The sequence below is a fragment of the Indicator indicator genome, chromosome 27, assembly GCF_027791375.1.
Source record: "Indicator indicator isolate 239-I01 chromosome 27, UM_Iind_1.1, whole genome shotgun sequence".
NCBI classification, from domain to species: Eukaryota; Metazoa; Chordata; class Aves; order Piciformes; family Indicatoridae; genus Indicator; species Indicator indicator.
Genome location: NC_072036.1, coordinates 13,049,654 through 13,067,898, shown reverse-complemented (window position 1 = coordinate 13,067,898; position 18,245 = coordinate 13,049,654). Strand labels below are relative to the sequence as shown.

General features: G+C 44.0%; 1 protein-coding gene across 1 annotated transcript in view; it reads right to left on the bottom strand.

The window, feature by feature from the left end:
• The window catches only part of ASCC3 (activating signal cointegrator 1 complex subunit 3), a 139,910-nt gene that overhangs the window by 91,655 nt on the left and 30,010 nt on the right, over positions 1-18,245 (bottom strand). Inside the window, exons 10-12 of the mRNA XM_054393057.1 lie at positions 13,405-13,569; positions 3,492-3,668; positions 1,536-1,607 (exon numbers count right to left, since the gene is read on the bottom strand). Of these exons, the coding sequence (XP_054249032.1) occupies positions 1,536-1,607; positions 3,492-3,668; positions 13,405-13,569 (414 nt within the window). The remainder of the gene's footprint in view (positions 1-1,535; positions 1,608-3,491; positions 3,669-13,404; positions 13,570-18,245) is intronic.

Sequence of the window (18,245 nt, the reverse complement as noted above, 5' to 3'; positions counted from 1 at the left end):
CAGCAGGGTGAGCCAGCTACCACTGTACCCTTCCTCAAGTTAAACAGGAGCAAAACTGTGCTTAGAAGACAAATGTTCCAGTTTCAGTTGCATTTGGTAATTCAAAGTGAAGCCTACAAATGAGATCTCTCATTAGTTTGAGCAGATGGATTGAAATTAAAGGCTGAATCACCAACTCTTAATTTCCCAGTAGCCAGGAAGAGCTTGAAGTCTTGCAGGGGATGACTGTTGAAAAATCAACATAAAAAACTTGTCTCCATCTGTCAAAACAAATGCCTGTAGAAAGCAACTGCTTCCTACCAGCCTTGGTCTTGAAAATGAAGACACAGGGACATCATTAAGAGACAGGAAGAAGTAACTTCAGTCAAGCTTAATGCTGGACCCTGTCCTGTCACAGGAACACATCAGCAGGACTTCCACAAAGTGAATTCTTTTGTTCTGGCATGGTAAATTCTTGAAACTTGGTTAACAGAACAGCAGATGAGTAGTGTTGAATTCAATTTACTGAGACATTCCAAAGACTCAGGTTACAGAATCTGAGCCTGAGGGCTGCCCTCATTCCTGTCAATAAAGATGCACAGGGCAGTGTGGGGAGGATGGAGCCAGGCTCTACTCAGGGATGTCCAAGGACAGGACAAGGGGCAGTGGGTGCAAGCTGGAGCAGAGGAGGTGCCACGGGAACATAAAGAGAAAGTTTTTTCCTGTGAGGGTGCCAGAGCCCTGCAGCAGGCTGCCCAGAGAGGTTGCGGAGTCTCCTCCTCTGCGGACTTTCCAAATCTGCCTGGATGTGTTCCTGTGTGACCTGCCCTGGGTGATCCTGCTCTGGCAGGGGGGTTGGACTGGATTACCTCCAGAGGTTCCTTCCAACCTCTGATGTTCTGTGATTCAGGAGCACCATGATAACAGAGAGATAGACTCTTCAGACAAATGACTTAAGGGCACTATTGTAGAGGAGGGGAATATCAGACTTAAAAATTGACTGCAGAAACCTTTATTATAAAGCAAACCAAAGAATTACTTCATTTCAGAAGAAAACAGAGCACAAACCCCAGGGTATTTCAAGTGACAGATGCTGAGCTCTTGTGCACCAGGTCTTGAACACTGTTGTGTTAATCCTTGTCCCTCCTCTCTAACAGAAGACACTAGAAATTGAAAGGTATGGGAAAGGCTAAGAACAATAACTGAGGGCTGCCTTTTTCTCTTGTTTTAACCAGTAAATGTGAGGTCTCTAAAGCGTGACCTATTTTGCCTTCTCATTTACAATAAGAGACATAAATACACACTAATTACCTTAGGAGATGGATAAAGTAGCAGGACTTTTCACCTTAGCTAGAAGCTAACATTCTTTAGCCAGTTCAGGTTTTCCTGCATGCTGTTTCCATAATGTGTTTTCAGGATTAGAGATGACCTCTGAAGTGCCATATCTCCAAAGAAAACAGAATTCATTCTAATAAAAAAAATCCTTATCATTATGATGATCAAAACTAATTTCTTTGTATGTGTCCTGAATGCAAACCCAAGCAGAAAATAACTACCTGGTGTCCAGCCATTATTTGCTTCAGCACATTTTCATAGCAAACTTCATCCATATGATTCAGCTGCTGCACCTGAAAAGCAAACAGACTTCCTATTAAAGGCATTTCTACTCCTTATAGATTTTCTCCTACAGATCAAGCAACCTACTGTGATGCAAGAAAGCAAAATGTGACGATGCAAAATTTACAATATATTAATTCCCATTCCTAACAATATCCTTTGGATGTTCTTAAATTCACAAAGAGAACAGCAAAATCAGTATCAGAAAATCAGAGAATGGCATAGGCTGGAAGGGACCTTAAGGATCATCCAGTTCCAACCCTCTGCCATGGGCAGGGACACCTCCCACTAACCCAGGTGGCTCAAGGCCTCATCCAACCTGGCCCTGAACACTTTGAAATGCAACATTTCCTTGTTTCTTACCATAGAGTGGAAACAGATGAAAATTTCAAGTCAAACAATCAGGAAAAGATTAAAGAAAAAGCAACAGCAAAATACCAGTGAAGGTACTTGAAACAATTAATGAAGGTTAAAATATGCAGCTCATGGTAAGCACCATATGGTAAACTATTCTTGTGTGTGTGGAGTTGAAATGGCTCCCCACAGTTGTAAAATAAGTTTCCTTTCCTGCACTGCAGATGGAATGAGCTACTTAAAGAACTCAGTAAGAGAGGCAACATCCATTTTTGCCACAAAAAAAAGCTCTTATTGATTAAGCTATGAATATAACTTTTGATTGAGGGTGTTTTGATTTCTGTTAAGCCCCAGCAGAGTTGAGATTTTTCTGTAAGTTAAGCGCTAGCAACTTTAATAAGCAGCCGGTGAGGGGCACAGCAAATCTTCTGGCAAAGTGTTTGCATTCATTCCTGTATTTAAAGAATTGCAATTTGCATGTCAAGTGGCACTGCACTTAGGACTGTTAGTAAGAACATTACACCATGGCCTTAATGTTTCCCAGAGCACAAAGAATAAAGAAGTTTATTTAAGGACAGCTTTCATGTGTTTTCCATCAAACTTGCACTTATGATGGTTAATGGCTTAGCATGATAAGTTTTAATCAATAATTTATATCCAACTGGCCTTGATGCATGGCATCTTAATATCTCTGTAGAACCCCACTTCATAAAGGAGAAATTAGAAGGAAATTCTTTACAGGGAGGGTGGTGAGACACTGCAACAGGTTGCCCAGGGAGGTTGTGGATGTCCCCTCCCTGAAGGTGTTCAGGGCCAGGTTGGATGAGGCCTCGAGCAACCTGGGCTAGTGGAAGGTGTCCCTGCCTATGGCAGGAGGGTTGGAACTGGATGATCTTTAAGTTCATTTCCAGTCCAAACCATTGTAGGATCAAGGATCAATGAGGGAAAATTAATTGATGAAAGATGAATTAGGAAAAAAAGTCCATTTTCTTTTTCTCAGGACAACAGAAGACTGTTACTGACTACCTCAGTGCTGTAACCATCAGAGTTTGAGAGACAAGCCAGAGAATCTGGAATCATAGAATGATTTGGGTTGGAAGGAACCTCCAAATCTCATCTAGTCCCTTCCAACCCAAACTATTCTACAAATCTACAGCTTTTTGAGTATTTTTTACAAGATGCTTCATGTACCCTCACAGGCAAACAACAAGCACCACTCCTTCTAGCCAAATGGAAAACCGGAATGAGAAAGGCAGGATAATCAGCTCCTGCAGTGACTGCTGATGAGGGCAATGATTTCATCAAGCAAAGTGGAGGAAATGTAAAGGGAGAAACCATTGCAGGCAACTCCAATGCAGCCCTTTACAGCTCTTGCCAACTGAGGACCCTGTGAGTCCTGAAGCACCTCTCAATCACGTGTAGCTTTACCCAGAACATATGCTCCATGAAACATCTGCAGCAGAACAAACCAGCAGCCCCTACACATGCATACATGAAGCATGATCAAAGCAAGCAGCAACCCTTGCTTGATGATTCTTTACCTTATTGGTTGTCTTAATTCCTATAAAGGTTTGGCCCAGCGGGATGGGTCGGAAACGGCCATCGAAGTAGAAGAGTCCAATGTAGGGGTTGACATGGAGAAAGGTGGCAACATCAAGATAATTGGGCAAGGTAGCTGAAAGGCCCAAAATCCTAATCATGCTTTGTGTGGACTCAACCTATTGAAAAACAAACAAACAGGAAATTTGTAAATGACCCAAGTGTTACAAGGCACCAACAGATATATGACCCAAGTGTCACAAGCCAACACATCAAGACCAGAGCTCTAAAAGACCCCTTCAAAGCAGTGCTGTGCAAGAAGCAGTTGATAGCTTCCACAAAAGGTGAACAATAGATGTTAGTGATTATCCTGCACTGAAGAAAGCAAATCTGCCTTATTCATCTTCCTGCTTCATCCTGCTTTTGCCCTCCCAAAGGTGAGCAGTCGTTAACCACCCTGGAGAACAATGGCAGGGAAAGTGGCTTTGTGGAGAGGGACAGTCCAATTTATAGGCAAAAGTGGGACAGATGACTTGGTATCATTTCTTCCTTAGTCCCAAATCACAGCACAATTGTGAAGAGAAAGAAGAATGTACTTCATGTCATTCCTCAGCCTTGGCTTTTGCTTAGACCTTCTCACAAGTCTTTTATACAACCTGTTCTAGTTCCCTGCAAGATCTCTTTTTCTTCTCTTTATTTTGTTTCATTAAATCCCCCACTCTTGCATCACAGGATCACAAAATGCTAGGGGGTTGGAAGGGACCTCCAGAGATGGAGTCCAACCCCCCTGCAAAGCAGGTCCACTTAGGGCAGGTCACACACACCTCCCCATTTGATAAGGGACTGAAATCACAGAATCATTTAGGTTGGAAAAGACCTTCAAGCTGATTGAGTTCCCCAAGGAAACATTCTGCTCAATATTCTATGAATTTCCAGGTAATTTTCCAAAAGAATGAAACAAGCCAAAAAGATCTGAATGAGAAAACTACCCAAGAAGTTTCCCATTTCCCCTGGAATATGAAGAGCTGTGTAGGCTGCCTCACAACTTTCTTCCTAGCATAATTATTTAGAAGTAAAGGTCATCAAAAGGCTTTTTAGATGCTCTAACTGAAGCCATTTTCAAGGTTATCAAGCTCCTGTATGATCATGTCACGATGAGTGGGGCTGGTAGCTCCTACCTGGCCAAATCCTATCTGCTACTATACAGAGTTTACTTAGATTTTGAATCAATGAAGTGCTTGAGTTAAAGGGAAAGGAAGTGGCATGTAATTAAAAAAAAAAGAATTTAAAAGATTTTTTAAAAGATTATTAAAAAGTATTAAACGTGTCCAAGTTCTGGGGCCAGGACAACAAGGAGTGGGTCCAGAGGAGGCCATGAAGATGATCAGAGGATTGAAGAACCTCCCCTATAGGGACAGGCTGAGGGAGTTGGAGCTGTTCAGCCTGGAGAAGAGTATATTTTTATCAGATGCTTTGTGCATCCTTACACACAACCTGTTCCAGTGTCCTACCCTCACTGGAAAGAATTTCTTCCTCATCTCCAGTCCCAGTCTCCTCTCTTCTAGCTCAAAGCCATTGCCCCACATCCTATCACTCCCCCCCTTTGTCAAAAGTCCCTCCTCAGCTCTCCTTGAGCCCCTTCAGGTACTGCAAGGCTGCTCTAAGGTCTCCCTGGAGCCTTCTCTTCTCCAGGCTGAACAGCCCCAACTTCCTCAGACATTTTGGGTGACAAAGGTTCCTGTTTCCATTCTCCACCACTGGCTGGTGGTAGGCAGCTAAAAGTGTTTCCTTCACTCCTGCCAAACCATCTCACACACTTGCATCTTCAGATGGGTTTAATTATCTCAGTAAAAATATAAGCACCATGTGGAACATTAGAAGCTTTCTTTGGAAAACTGAACTGTCACAGTATTTGCACATCACATTCTTTGAAGGCTTTACTATATTTTATTGATTTGATGTTATACTGGCAGAACTAAAATTGCCATAATTATGTTTAATTGACATATCTAATTAGTCTATCTAATTCAGACTCACTCACGAAGGCATGTGGAGAATTGACAGCATGTTCACCAACCACGCCTGCAGAACACAATTAGCACACCATGAAATTCCATGGATGCAGATAAAATAAACAGGAGAGAGCCATCCAGTAGGATTTCCACACTCCAGCATCATCTGAGTTTACACTGAAAATGGTAAAGCATCTGGTACAAGAAAAGCATCTTCACCTTTAGTCTGCTCTGCTGAGACCCCACCTCCAATCCTGCCTCCAGTTCTGGTGTCCCCAGCAGGAGGACACAGAGCTGCTGGAGAGAGCCCAGAGCAGGCCACAAAGATGATCCAAGGGCTGGAGCAGCTCTGCTGTGAGAATAGGCTGAGGGAGCTGGGGGTGTTCAGCCCAGAGAAGACCTTAGAGCTGCCTTCCAATAGCTGAAGGGATCCTACAGGAAGGCTGCAGAGGGACTTTTCCTGAGGGTGTGTACAGACAGGACAAGAGGGAATGGTTTGAAGCTGAGGCAGAGCAGGGTTAGAGTGGAGCTGAGGAAGAAGTTCTTTAATGTGAGGGTGGTAAGACTCTGGAACAGGCTGCCCAGGGAGGCTGTGGCTGCCTCCTCCCTGGGGGTGTTCAAGGCCAAGTTGGATGAGACCTTGCACAGCTGAATCTAGTTGAGAGGTATCCCTGCCCATGATGGCGAGGCTGGAGCAGATGATCTCTGAGGTCCCTTCCAAGCTGGGGCACTCTAGGATTCTGTGATTCTGTGATCAAGTATAGGAGGAGCCTTTCTGGGTCACAAATTGATCACAGCAGTATCATTTTCTTCCAAGTATGTTTTAAGACATGCACATCATCTCCTGACATTGCAGCTACCACTGGGGAGCACATAGAGCATGCACACAGCCACTCTTTTTTCTGACTTTTAAAGTTCTCCCTGAACTTTGTGATCTTGGCAGTCTTCCCATTTCCATGTATTAAAATATCACATTCACAGAATGAATTACAATCAGGCTGGAAAGCATATTCCTGATTGTTCAACTCCAGCACAAAATTAAGTGAAGCAGACAAGTTTACATATCCTAATCTTTGAAGAATTATATCCCCTGGTTAGAAATTAATCTCATACTCTCAGATAACCCAGGGTCACCTCAAGATAACCTCTACAGCCTGTATGCCCTTCAAATGTGCCCTGAAGGCAAGATCAGAGAATCATTTGGGTTGGAAGTGACCTTTAAGATCATTAAGTCCAACACTCAGCCTAACACCACCATGGCCATTAAACCATGGCCCAAGGTGCCATGGCCACATTCATAGATTGCATCAGGTTGGAAGGGATCCTCAAAGGTCCTCTTGTCCAACTCCCCTGCAGTGATCAGGGACACCTCCAAATCGATCAGGTTGTTCAGGGGCACATCAAGTCTCACCTTGAATGTCTTCAGGGATGGGGCCTCACCCACATCCCTGGCACAAAGATACACAGAAAATCAGACACAAGGGTTTCTTATGTTGTTAAGTCTAGATGTGGAAAAAGATGAGTTCTTAATCTGGGTTCCTGATTTTCCTGCTCAGCAATGTAAGGATGCATGTAGGGATCCACATCAGTTATTAGATGGGGACAGGCTGGGAGAGTTGCAGCTGTTCAGCCTGGAGAAGAGAAGGCTCCAAGGAGACCTTAGAGCAGCCTTCCAATATCTGAAGGGGGCTACAAGAAATCCAGAAGAGGACTTTTTACAAAGGCTTGTAGTGATAGGACAAGAGGAAATAAATTGAAGCTTAAGGAGGGCAGATTTAGACTGGAGATGAGAAAGAAATTCTTTCCAGTGAGGGTGAGGAGGCACTGGAACAGGTTGCCCAGAGAGGCTGTGGCTGCCTCCTCCCTGGAGGTGCTCAAGGCCAGGCTGGATGAAGCTTTGAGCAACCTGGGCTGGTGGGAGGTGTCCCTGCCCATGGCAGGGGGTTGGAACTGGATGAGCTTGAAGGTCCCTTCCAACCCTGCCCCATTCCATGAATAAACCTATGGATCTGGTTGACTAAGGAAAGAATTACAAAGCTGTCAATCAGGTGACAATTCCTAGTCTTAGGAAGGAAAAATGGCAAACCCCAGGAAAATTAGCAAACCAGAGGTAGCCAGGCAAAATGCAATTACCACCAGTGTAGTGAAGACCCTACACAGGACGTTATCTGCAACTCCAACGCTGCACAGAGTGCTTTTGTTACCAGGCAACCATCTAGTTAAGTAATTTTATAAATGAGTTTTACTGGCTTCCAATGAACCTTGAAAATCCTCTGATCTCAGCCCTGCATTTAAAGCATATTTAAAAATCTACAGGTACTGAAAAACCCCAAAGGCCCCGTGCAGAAAGCACTATTAGAAGCCATATTCTTTTTCCCTCAGCTGAATATTAAGCTTGCAATCCTGTCCCTTAAGAAATGACAGCTTGAATCTACCTGTGAAGAGAGCACCATGCCCTGCACAGTGCCACGCCAGTCCTTCAATGACAGAATGCCTCTGCATGCTCTGCTTGCTGTTGTGTACCCAAACTAAGAACCCAAGAAAAATGGACTCTGCTGCAAATCTGCTTAACTGCTTTACTGTCTTAGGAAAGACCATAAAGTGTATGGCAACGACTGTCACCTTTGAGACTCCAGGGATCTACTATGGAAAAGCAAAATGGAGATTGACCTGTTGGAGAGCAGTGTAGGGAAAGGGACCTGGGGGTCCTGGTGGACAACAGGATGCCCCTGAGCCAGCAATGTGCCCTTGGGGCCAAGAAGGTCAACGGCATTCTGTGGTGGATTAGAAGGTGTGCGGTGAGTAGGCTGAGAGGGGTTCTCCTCCCCTTCTACTCTGCTCTGGTGAGATCACGTCTGGAATATTGTACCTGGTTCTGGGCCCCTCAGTTCAAGAAGGACCTCAGGGAACTGCTTGAAAGAGTCCAGCACAGAGCCACAGAGATGCTACAGGCAATGGAACATCTGCCTGTGAGGCCAAGCTAAGGGAGCTGGAGCTTGGAGCAGAGGAGCCTGAGGGCTAGTGCCCTCATTGCTGGGGATAAAAATGTGCAGGGCTGGAACCAGGCTCTGCTCAGGGATGCCCAAGGATAGGACAAGGGGCAATGGGGGCAAGCTGCAGCAGAGGAGGTGCCACAGGAACAGAAGGGAAAACTTTGTCTCTGCAAGGGTGCTGGAGCCCTGAAGCAGACTGTCTCCTTCTCTGGAGACTTTCAAAACCTGCCTGGATATGTTCCTGTGTGACCTGCCCTGGGTGATCCTGCTCTGGCCGTGGGGCTGGACTGGATGATGTCCAGAAGTCCCTTGGCACAATTTCAGGCCATATCCTATCACCTGGTAGGAGGGAGAGGAGCCTGACTCCCAAGGCATCAGACATATGGCTGCAGAATATATTGTTTAAAAATAAGATCCCAGAGTAGCAAGCAAACATGGATTAGATTCATCACAGGCTGATGAACTGACAGATTTTAAAGAGAATGCATAATTGAAAAACAGCAATTAAAAAGAGATGCCTCTAATTGCTTTCTAAGCCTGTCTCCTAATGTTATCCCTGCTATGGAGTAAATAAAACATCCCCAGTAACAAGAATAGCAGGTGATTGGCAGAATTAATACCCCTCATGAGTGCCTCAGCCATACAGATGCATCTAGCTTGATGGTCCCATTCAAACTGAATTTCTTTTAATTTAGCTTGTTCTAAAACAGGCCACAGCTGCAAACCCAAACACTATTCTCAGGAAACATTCTGACAGCAACAAGTGAATCCTGCAGCAGCCATACCAAGGTTTGTCTGAGGACTTAATCCCAGGATGGTGGGGGCTGGAAGGGACCTCTGGAAATCACCCAGTCCAACCCCTCTGCTAGAGCCAAGGTCACCCAGTGCAGGTTGCACAGGATGATGCCCAGGTGGGTTTGGAATCTTTGCAGAGAAGAGGAGTCCACAACATCCCTGGGCAGTCATGAGGAAAGAAAGGTGAGAAAGCAAACATGGGAAGGAGAACTCCTCCACCATCTCATGGTCACTGCAGCCAAGGCTGTCTTTGATCTTCACTTGCACAACCAACCCCTCCTTGTGGGTGAACACGAGGTACAGCAAAGCACCTCTGCACCTTGGCTGCTCCAGTGCCTGGAGGAAGAAGTTCTCATCAGTGCACCCTTGTCCTGTTGTGTTGTCCCACCTGTTATTTATCTAACAACTTTGCTATCTGATACAAAACCACAAAGCAAGCAAAATCTAAATGTGAAGAACAAGACTGTGCTGAAAGCAGTATTTGCCTGCCTAAGATGGGAGCTTCAGCTCTCCAGAACATGAAAAATCATTCACTATGGATTTCCTTTTAATTCGTCATTCCCATAGGTGGGAGAAAGTATCAAAACTCATGAATCTCTCAATATTGATCATGCTTCTGGGGAAAAAAAATACCTGTAAGCAGCAAAGAAGTCATCAAAATCACTGAATAATTGTGACAAAATAATTCAGTATCCTTTAAAAACAGTCATTTCCCCCCCCCCCCTTTCAAGCTAATAAGCTCAGTAGATATTACAGCAGTGTGAAAAGTTTGATTAAAAAGTTTAAGCATTTCAGTTTTACAACTGTATTATGCTCCAGACTAAAACTTGAAACATCAAAGCTGGAAATGGGATTCAAAGAAGTTGTTTGATGTTATACCTACAACATATAACAGAGCTCAAAGCCATTTCCCCCCAAAATGTTTAGCAAAGTCAATTTAAATCTCTTGCAAACCCATTCTCTGAAATTTGAAAAGTGCAAACATGCACAAATGTGCTGCTCATACTGCTGGCACTCAAACTGTCAGCAGTTCCAAGGCTCCTTCCAGGTTTTAAAAAACCTCATCCTAAAAAACACCACAAGTCCAAAGGAACAGGGTCAAGGCTCACAGTAAGTGCTGGGACTCAGGAAATACAACAATAAGTCAAATACTTTGAAATGCAAGTTAGGGCAGAGCTGCCAGTGCAGGATATTCACAGAAGCAGAGAGTGTGAGGGGTTGGAAGTGACCTCTGGATATCATCCAAGTCCAACCCCACCCCCTCCCTCAGCTTCAAACCATTCTCCCTTGTCCTGTCTCTAGACAACCTGATGAAAAGTCCCTCTGCAGCCTTCCTGCAGGATCCCTTCAGCTATTGGAAAGCAGCTTTAAGGTCCCCCTGGAGTCTTCTCTTCTCCAGGCTGAACACCCCCAGCTCCCTCAGCCTGTGCTCACAGCAGAGCTGCTCCAGCCCCTGGATCATCTTTGTGGCCTCCTCTGGACTCACTCCAGCAGCTCTGTGTCCTCCTTCTGCTGGGGACAGCAGAACTAGAGGCAGGACTGGAGGTGGAGTCTCACAAGAATGAGCAATGAGAAATATGATCTGAAGGACTGAAGATGCTTAATGTTTCCTAGAGAATGGATGAAGTCAGGAGGACATTCTCCAGGGATGGGCTGAATATCCTGGGTTTAGTTCCTACTCCAGGGGCGTTTATGGCTTTGTATCCAAATGCATAAACCAGAGCTGTGAGCAAGGAACAGAACCAGAGAAATGCAACTAAGTTCTTTTTTTCCTTTTGCAAGACATCATTAAAACATTATCAGATGTGGTATTTTTACACTTAAAACATCTGTAACAGTATTTGCACTAAACTCAGTGAAATACTTCTGAAGTCAGAAAATTTGTTAGCTTTTTTCTTAGTCACCAGATAAAAATGTCAGTAATTTCCTCATTAGCTCTAGATGTACACTGCAAACTTCACAGAGCTCTGCTTGCAGGCTCAGATGCTGCAGTCTGACATTGCATTTTTAAATCTAAACCTCTCCTCATTGAAAATGTGGAAGACTTACACAAAACATCCTCTGCTCCTCTCTTCTCAAGCTGTCTGGGAGGCTTGCAATTCAAAACAGTTTTGTCTGGAATTTTTTCTACTGCATAATTCTAAGTAGTTCTACAAAGAGTTTTCATAGAATGGTAGGGGTTAGAAGGGACCTCTGGAGATCATTGAATCCAACCCCCCTGCCAGAGCAGGATCACCCAAGGCAGGTCACACAGGAATGCATCCAGGTGGGTCTTGAAAGTCTCCAGAGAAGGAGACTCCACAACCTCTCTAGGCAGCCTGCTCCAGGGCTCCACCACCCTCACACTAAGGCAGTGTCTCCTTATGTTGAGGTGGAACCTCCTGGGTTCCAGCCTGTAGCTCTTGCTCCTTGTCCTGTCACTGGGCACCACTGCCTGGCACCTTCATCCTGATGCCCATTCTTCAGATATCGATAGACATTGATCAGGTCTCCTCTCAGACTTCTCTTCCCCAGACTAAACAGCCCCAGGGCTCTCAGCCTTTCTTCACAGCAGAGATCTCAAATCCCACCAGTCATCTTTGTAGCTCTCCACTGGACTCTCTCCAGCAGATCCCTGTCTCTCTTGAATTGAAGAGCCCAAAACTGGACAAAGTATTCCAGGTGTGTTCTCAACTGAATGAGGCCTTGAGCAGTGTGATCTAGTGGGAGGTGTCCCTGCCTGTGGCAGGGAGGGTTGGTCCCCTCCAACCCAAACCATTCTGTGAATGAATTTCAGGAAGCACAATCCAAACACCATGACAGGATTGAGCACTTGCAGAGGAACAACTATGAACCACCTCTGCCCAGTTTTCTGTTTAACTGTGAGGGCTTTCTCAGTGGACTATTACAGTGTATTTTTATCTTCTCTTCAAGATTCACAGTGGTCTCCATCACTGCCTTTCTTATCAGCTCAGAATAAAGTCTTCAGAAAGGCAGTGAGATAGTTAATTTCAACTAATTTCACAACTGTTTCACTTAAGGAAGGGTTGCAAATGGGTAACTGCAGGTCCAGATGAATTAAACTTCAGCTTGGTAGGTAAAACAAACCTTGAAATCCTGGAAGATTAAAGCACCCTAGAGAGCTGTTCTTCAAGTGAGTGTTGAAGCAAGACACTGCTCTATTACAATAAATGCACTAAGAGCAGCATTCAGTACCCAAGATGTAACTGCTTCAGGTTTTATATTCCTTAAGTTACCTGCCCAGGTTTGACAGTCACAAAATGAAAGGATCCAAGGGAGATTTGTGTCCAAATGAAGCAGAAACATGATGCCAGTGAGTGATGCAGGGTAGATAAAAAGGCTCTAGACATCTATTTCAACCATCTGAAGCCTACCCTACACAAGTTCATATTAAAAATTGAATGAGTCTTGCAACCTGACATGAAGACAATGAACATCATGGTCTCTGCTAAAAGCTGAGATGTTTTATTTTATTTTATTTTGAAGAGACTTAAGGAAAACAAAGTTTTCCAAACCATCTAAGAAAGAAAACACAATATCAAACAAGTTAATATTAAAAGTTAATATTAATAGAGGTTGGGCACTATCTTATGTGCCCTTGAAGTAATCTAAACTCTACTCTCCTTTGAAAAATAAAGTTGAACTTCTAAGAAATTATTACTACTTATGCTGGGTTTTTATTCAAGAACTTTACACTTTCTGTAGTGGATTACAGCAGACATCCACTGTAATCTGTTCCTAAAAGAGCTAAAAGCAGATGATTCTCCCAATACCTGAAGGGATCCTGCAGGAAGGCTGCAGAGGGACTTCTCATGAGGGTGTCTAGAGACAGGACAAGGGGGAATGGTTTGAAGCTGGGGACAGCAGGGTTAGACTGGAGCTGAGGAAGAAGTTCTTCAGTACCTCTCTGCCCAGAGAGGTTGTGGATGCCTCCTCTCTGGGGGTGTTCAGGGCCAGGCTGGATGACGCAGGGAGACTGGAGCAGATGCTCTCTGAGGTCCCTTCCAACCTAACCCATTCTATGCTTCCATTGTCCAAGCACTTCTCCATTTCCACTGAGATCTAACCATCCCTGACACAAAAAGATTATTTTCAGGATGTTTTTTGGCTCTTACCTGACGTAAAGTTCTTGCTACTATACTTTCAAGCACAGGTCCTCTGTCTTCATGCAACAGATGAACTTCATCAAGAATCAAGAGTTTTACCAGCTGAGAGAGGGCTACATCACCAACACTTTTTCTTGTCACTACATCCCATTTCTCTGGAGTAGTCACAAGCATCTAGTAGAGCAAAAATTAACAACAACAAAGAGATATTAAGCATTTATAGAGAAATATCCAGATTCAAATGTATAAACCCCAGTACTTTAATAATCAGCAGAGTAAATGCAAGGTCAAAGCCATCTTAAGTCCTACCATTTTGTATGTGAGGCAGTTTGCTGCATCTCCATGTGCTGGATGACCAGCAGTATAAGCCAGTATGGAAAACCATGTGGAAAGATCAGCTACTAACTTCAGGCCACTCTGCATCATTTGTGTTCATTTTCCACATTAACAGAATCAAGCAGCTATGGAAGATCACCCATGGGGACAGAAAGAGCCAGCAGGGACTTGTAAAACCTTTATGAGAACTGCTAGTCCAAGCTTGAGCAAGAGCATTTCTCCCCAGCAGAACATCAATTGTCTCAAGCACCACCAGCATGTTAGGAACTGGATGAGGCCTTCAGCAGCTGAGTCTAGTTGAGGTGTCCCTATCCACAATGGGGAGTTTGGAGTAGAAGGTCCCTTCCAACCTGGGCTCTTCTAGGATTCTAATTATTCCTGAAGAGACTTGGTGATGGCACAGAAAGAGATGTTCCAGTCCTGCAATGTTTAAAGCTTAAACACACAAAAGCCTGCCTGTGTCACTAACATGGTGTTGGGGGGAGTGTTTCTATCCTTTGCTAAAATATTACTGGGAGCATTTTGTTAGCAAATACAGACTCTTTTTTTTCCCAAATGCTTGTAACAAAATAGTAGATATAAAAAAATGCCTGACCATAATTTATGAACTGAGTTGTAACACCACTACAGATGCAACTGTTAGCACCTTAGAAATGAGCCCTGTCAAACACCAAAAAAAAAAAAAAAAAAGAATTAGCAGCTGTACTTCCACAGAACCTTAATTAGCAAACAGTGAGGAAATGTATTTAGCAATGCACATTAAGGCTCCAAGGTGTGAAATACTACAAGTGCAAGCTACTTGGCTCATTTGCTGAATCTAAGTTGGCAATGTGCAGATTGCAGGCTTTGGGTTTGGGTTTTTTTCACGTGTCAGTGGTGTTATCAGGATAGCTGCTTCCAATGGTATCATTAAATTTTCTCTTTCTGAATGATGACTAAATATTCATTCTAATGGTCTTTTACTTTCATCTTCTTTTAAAGCAGCAATGTTACTCCAAGTAATGACCTGAATTAAAAGCTAGACTTGATATACTGTCTCATTTAGCAAGACCAGAGACCTCCAGAGAATGTCTTTGCCAGAAAATATGATTGGGTTTTCTCTTTATTTTTGCAGACAGAAATTACAGTCAAGGAAAAAAAAAATCCTTCAAAAAAAACCAACAAACCCTCAAACAAATCAGCTCTGCAGTCTCAACCCATAAAATTTATTCAAATACATAAAGTGCTAATTAAAAGTATCAGTTAAAAGAAAATGTTGACCAACAGCAAATGTTAACAAAGCTACAGATTAATTTTTTTTGCAGTTAAAATAATAAACAAAGCAGTGTTGTAATACATCTCATAATGAGCTTTAAATGAGGTAGTGGCATTTCTGGAGAAGAGAAGGCTCCAGGGAAGACCTTAGAGCAGCTTTCCAGGATCTGAAGGGGGCTACAGGAGAGCTGGGGAGGGACTTTTCATGAGGGCTTGCAGTGATAAAACAAGAAGAATGGATTGAAGCTTGAGAAGGGCAGACTGAGACTGGACGTCATGAATAAATTCTTCAGAGTGAGAGTGGTGAGACACTGGAACAGGTTGCCCTGAGAGATTGTGGATGTCCCCTCCCTGGAGGTGTTCAGGGCCAGGTTGGATGAGGCCTCGAGCAACCTGGGCTGTGGGAGGTGTCCCTGCCCATGGCAGGGGGGTTGGAACTGGATGAGCTTTAAGGTCCCTTGAGCACCTCCAGGGAGGGGACATCCACAGACTCCCAGGACAACCTGTTCCAGTGTCTCCCCACCCTCACCGTACAGAATTTCTTCCTGATCTCCAAGCTAAATCTCTCCTCCTCAAGCTTCAATCCATTCCCTCTTGTCCTATCACTCCAAGCCCTTGTATAAGTCCCTCCCCAGCTTTCTTCTAGTCCCCTTCAGGTACCAGAAGGCTGTTCTATGGTCTCCCAGAGCCTTCTCTTGTCCAGGTTCAACAACCCCAGCTCTCCAAGCCTGTCCCCATACTGGAGGTTCTCCAGCCCTCTGATCCTGGTTGTGGCCTCCTCTGGAGCTGCTCCAGCAGCTCCATGACCTTTTTGTGCTGGGGGCACCAGAACTGGCACATGAATTGGGATGACAGGATAAAGGGACTGCTGTTCCATTTTTGGTCATATTCTGGTTACAAAAAAGCAGAACAGTTGGTTGTGAATCAGCAGGTTAGTCAATTAAATTCTCCCTGCTCCATTATCTTAAAAGTGGATCCTCACAATGGTCTCTTAAACATCTGTTGAAGCTTTGTTGGAAGGTGAGGCATCATGAGCCAAGTAGGCACGCATGGCAAACCTTAAACATCTTCTCATTGGAGGTTTTTGCTTTAGCAGACCTGACAGTAATCTAAATGTTGGGGCTGACAATTGGTTTATTTAAGTTTGCATATTATGATGAAGTCAACAAGCCCAAACATGCCTTTGGCAATTGTTCTTCAGGCAGATTTTTCTAAGTTTATATTCCTGATGCACACGAAAAAAAAAAGAGAGAATTCAGCTATTACTTAAATAAAAGACTCCTGGGTGAATTGATGACATGATTACAAAGAAAAGACAGTGTTGGATTTCTTACAGCAGAGATTTTTATGGAGGTTCCTGAGAAGAAAAATGAAGCACTTCCAACAAACAGGGGGAACCAAAGATTGAAAACTCGTCTGCTGTAATCAGCCCCATTCAGAAAGCAGATCCTGCTGCCAGGGGACTGTGCAGGGAAAGAACTCTAACAAAATGGTTAAGAGTAAAGGCTCCCCTGGAACTGCAACACTGATAGCATCAGATCTGAAGTGCAAACCAAAGACTCCCAATCTTTCAGGCACCAGAATTAGCCAGTAACACAGCTCCAGAGGACAAGCTGAAGTGAGCAGCAAAGTAACAAAGATGGCAAAAGCTGTACAAAATTCTGAGGGAGCAAAACAGGGGATGCAGGGAACAAAATATTTAGAGAAAATCTCTTCCAGGTGGATGATAGAGCAATTGCTTCACCTCCCAAAAACTCCACTCACCTTCACCTTTTTAGATCAGAAGTGTGAAAATCCACACACTGGTACCTACAATGTACTTCCAAAGACTTCATCTCTAAGTTTGAATTCATATTCCTGCCTGCACTGGGCACTAATATCACAGAAATGTTTCAGCTGGAAATGTTCATCCAGTCCAACCAGCAACCCAACACCACCATGGCCACTAAACCATGTTCCCAGGTGCCATGGCCACACCTTTCTTGAACACCTCCAAGGATGGTGATTCCACCACCTCCCTGAGCAGCCTGTTCCAATCCCTGACCACTCTTGCATGAAAGAAATTTTACTCATCTCCAACCTAACCCTCCCCGGCACAATTTGAGGCCATTTCCTTTCCTTCTATCACCTGATAGCAGGGAGAAGAGACTAACACCTCGCTCCAACCTCCTTTCCAAGAGCCTCAGCCTGCTTTTCTCCACACTAAATAATCCCAGGTCCCTCAGCTGATCCTCAAGCCTTGTTCTCATCAGCGTTGCTGCTCTTAAATATTTCTAGAAAGAAATGACAGAATAATCTCAAGATTATAATAAATAAATCCAGAGGCCTCTGCATGAGGAAAATACTGCAGCTGTTAGATGCTCACAATGATAAAACTTGCTTGTTATGGCAAGCACCCCAAGTTATCTCCCCAAAGCTGGATTAACTCCACAAACATTTCATGGCCACAAATCCACTGTAAGAGCTTTACTTGTGCAGGAATAGAGATGGAAAACTGCACACAGCTACAGACATCCACCCAGAGCAGCCTCTCACTGGAAGGCAGCACATTCTGCAATCCTATAGGGAGAGCTGCTGTTGTGGCATAGTTTAGAAATATTTCCCTTCTAATCAGAGATGCCTTGGAGCTTCTCACAAATGTTAATATTAGATACCTGGTAGCACACCCCATGAGGGACATTTTACCACTTGGGCACTCTCTGAGGTAAAACTTCATCAAAACAAGTCACTTGCATAATGCTGGCTTTATTCCTCTTTTTATTGCACTCTTCCTCTGCCTGATTTATTCAAGCACTTCACAAACCCTCCTGTGAGCTGGAGCTCAAGCAGGGAGTGCAGTAAGCACAGGGAAAGTAAACCACAGGGCAGCCATTCAAAACAAGGATTTGAGGCAGGAAGGTAGGGAGTAATAAAGAGTGAATAGAAATATTTTGGAATTCATAAATCAGAGACAACCACCTGGTGCTGGGTTCTACACAGTTACAACAGAACTATGTCTCCAGTAAAGGAGATTCCTTACAACAGTGTGCCCACTTCGGGGGAGCATTGGTGGTATAATGTACACCAACACAAGATCACGTGTATAGATAGACAGACAGACAAATAAAAGCATCTCAGAAACATTCATAGAATCATAGAATGGTTTGGGTTGGAAGGGACCTGAAAGATCATCCAGTTCCAAACTCCCTGCCATAGCCAGGGACACCTTCCACTAGACCAGATTGCTCAAGGTCTCATCCAACCTGGCCTTGAACACCTCC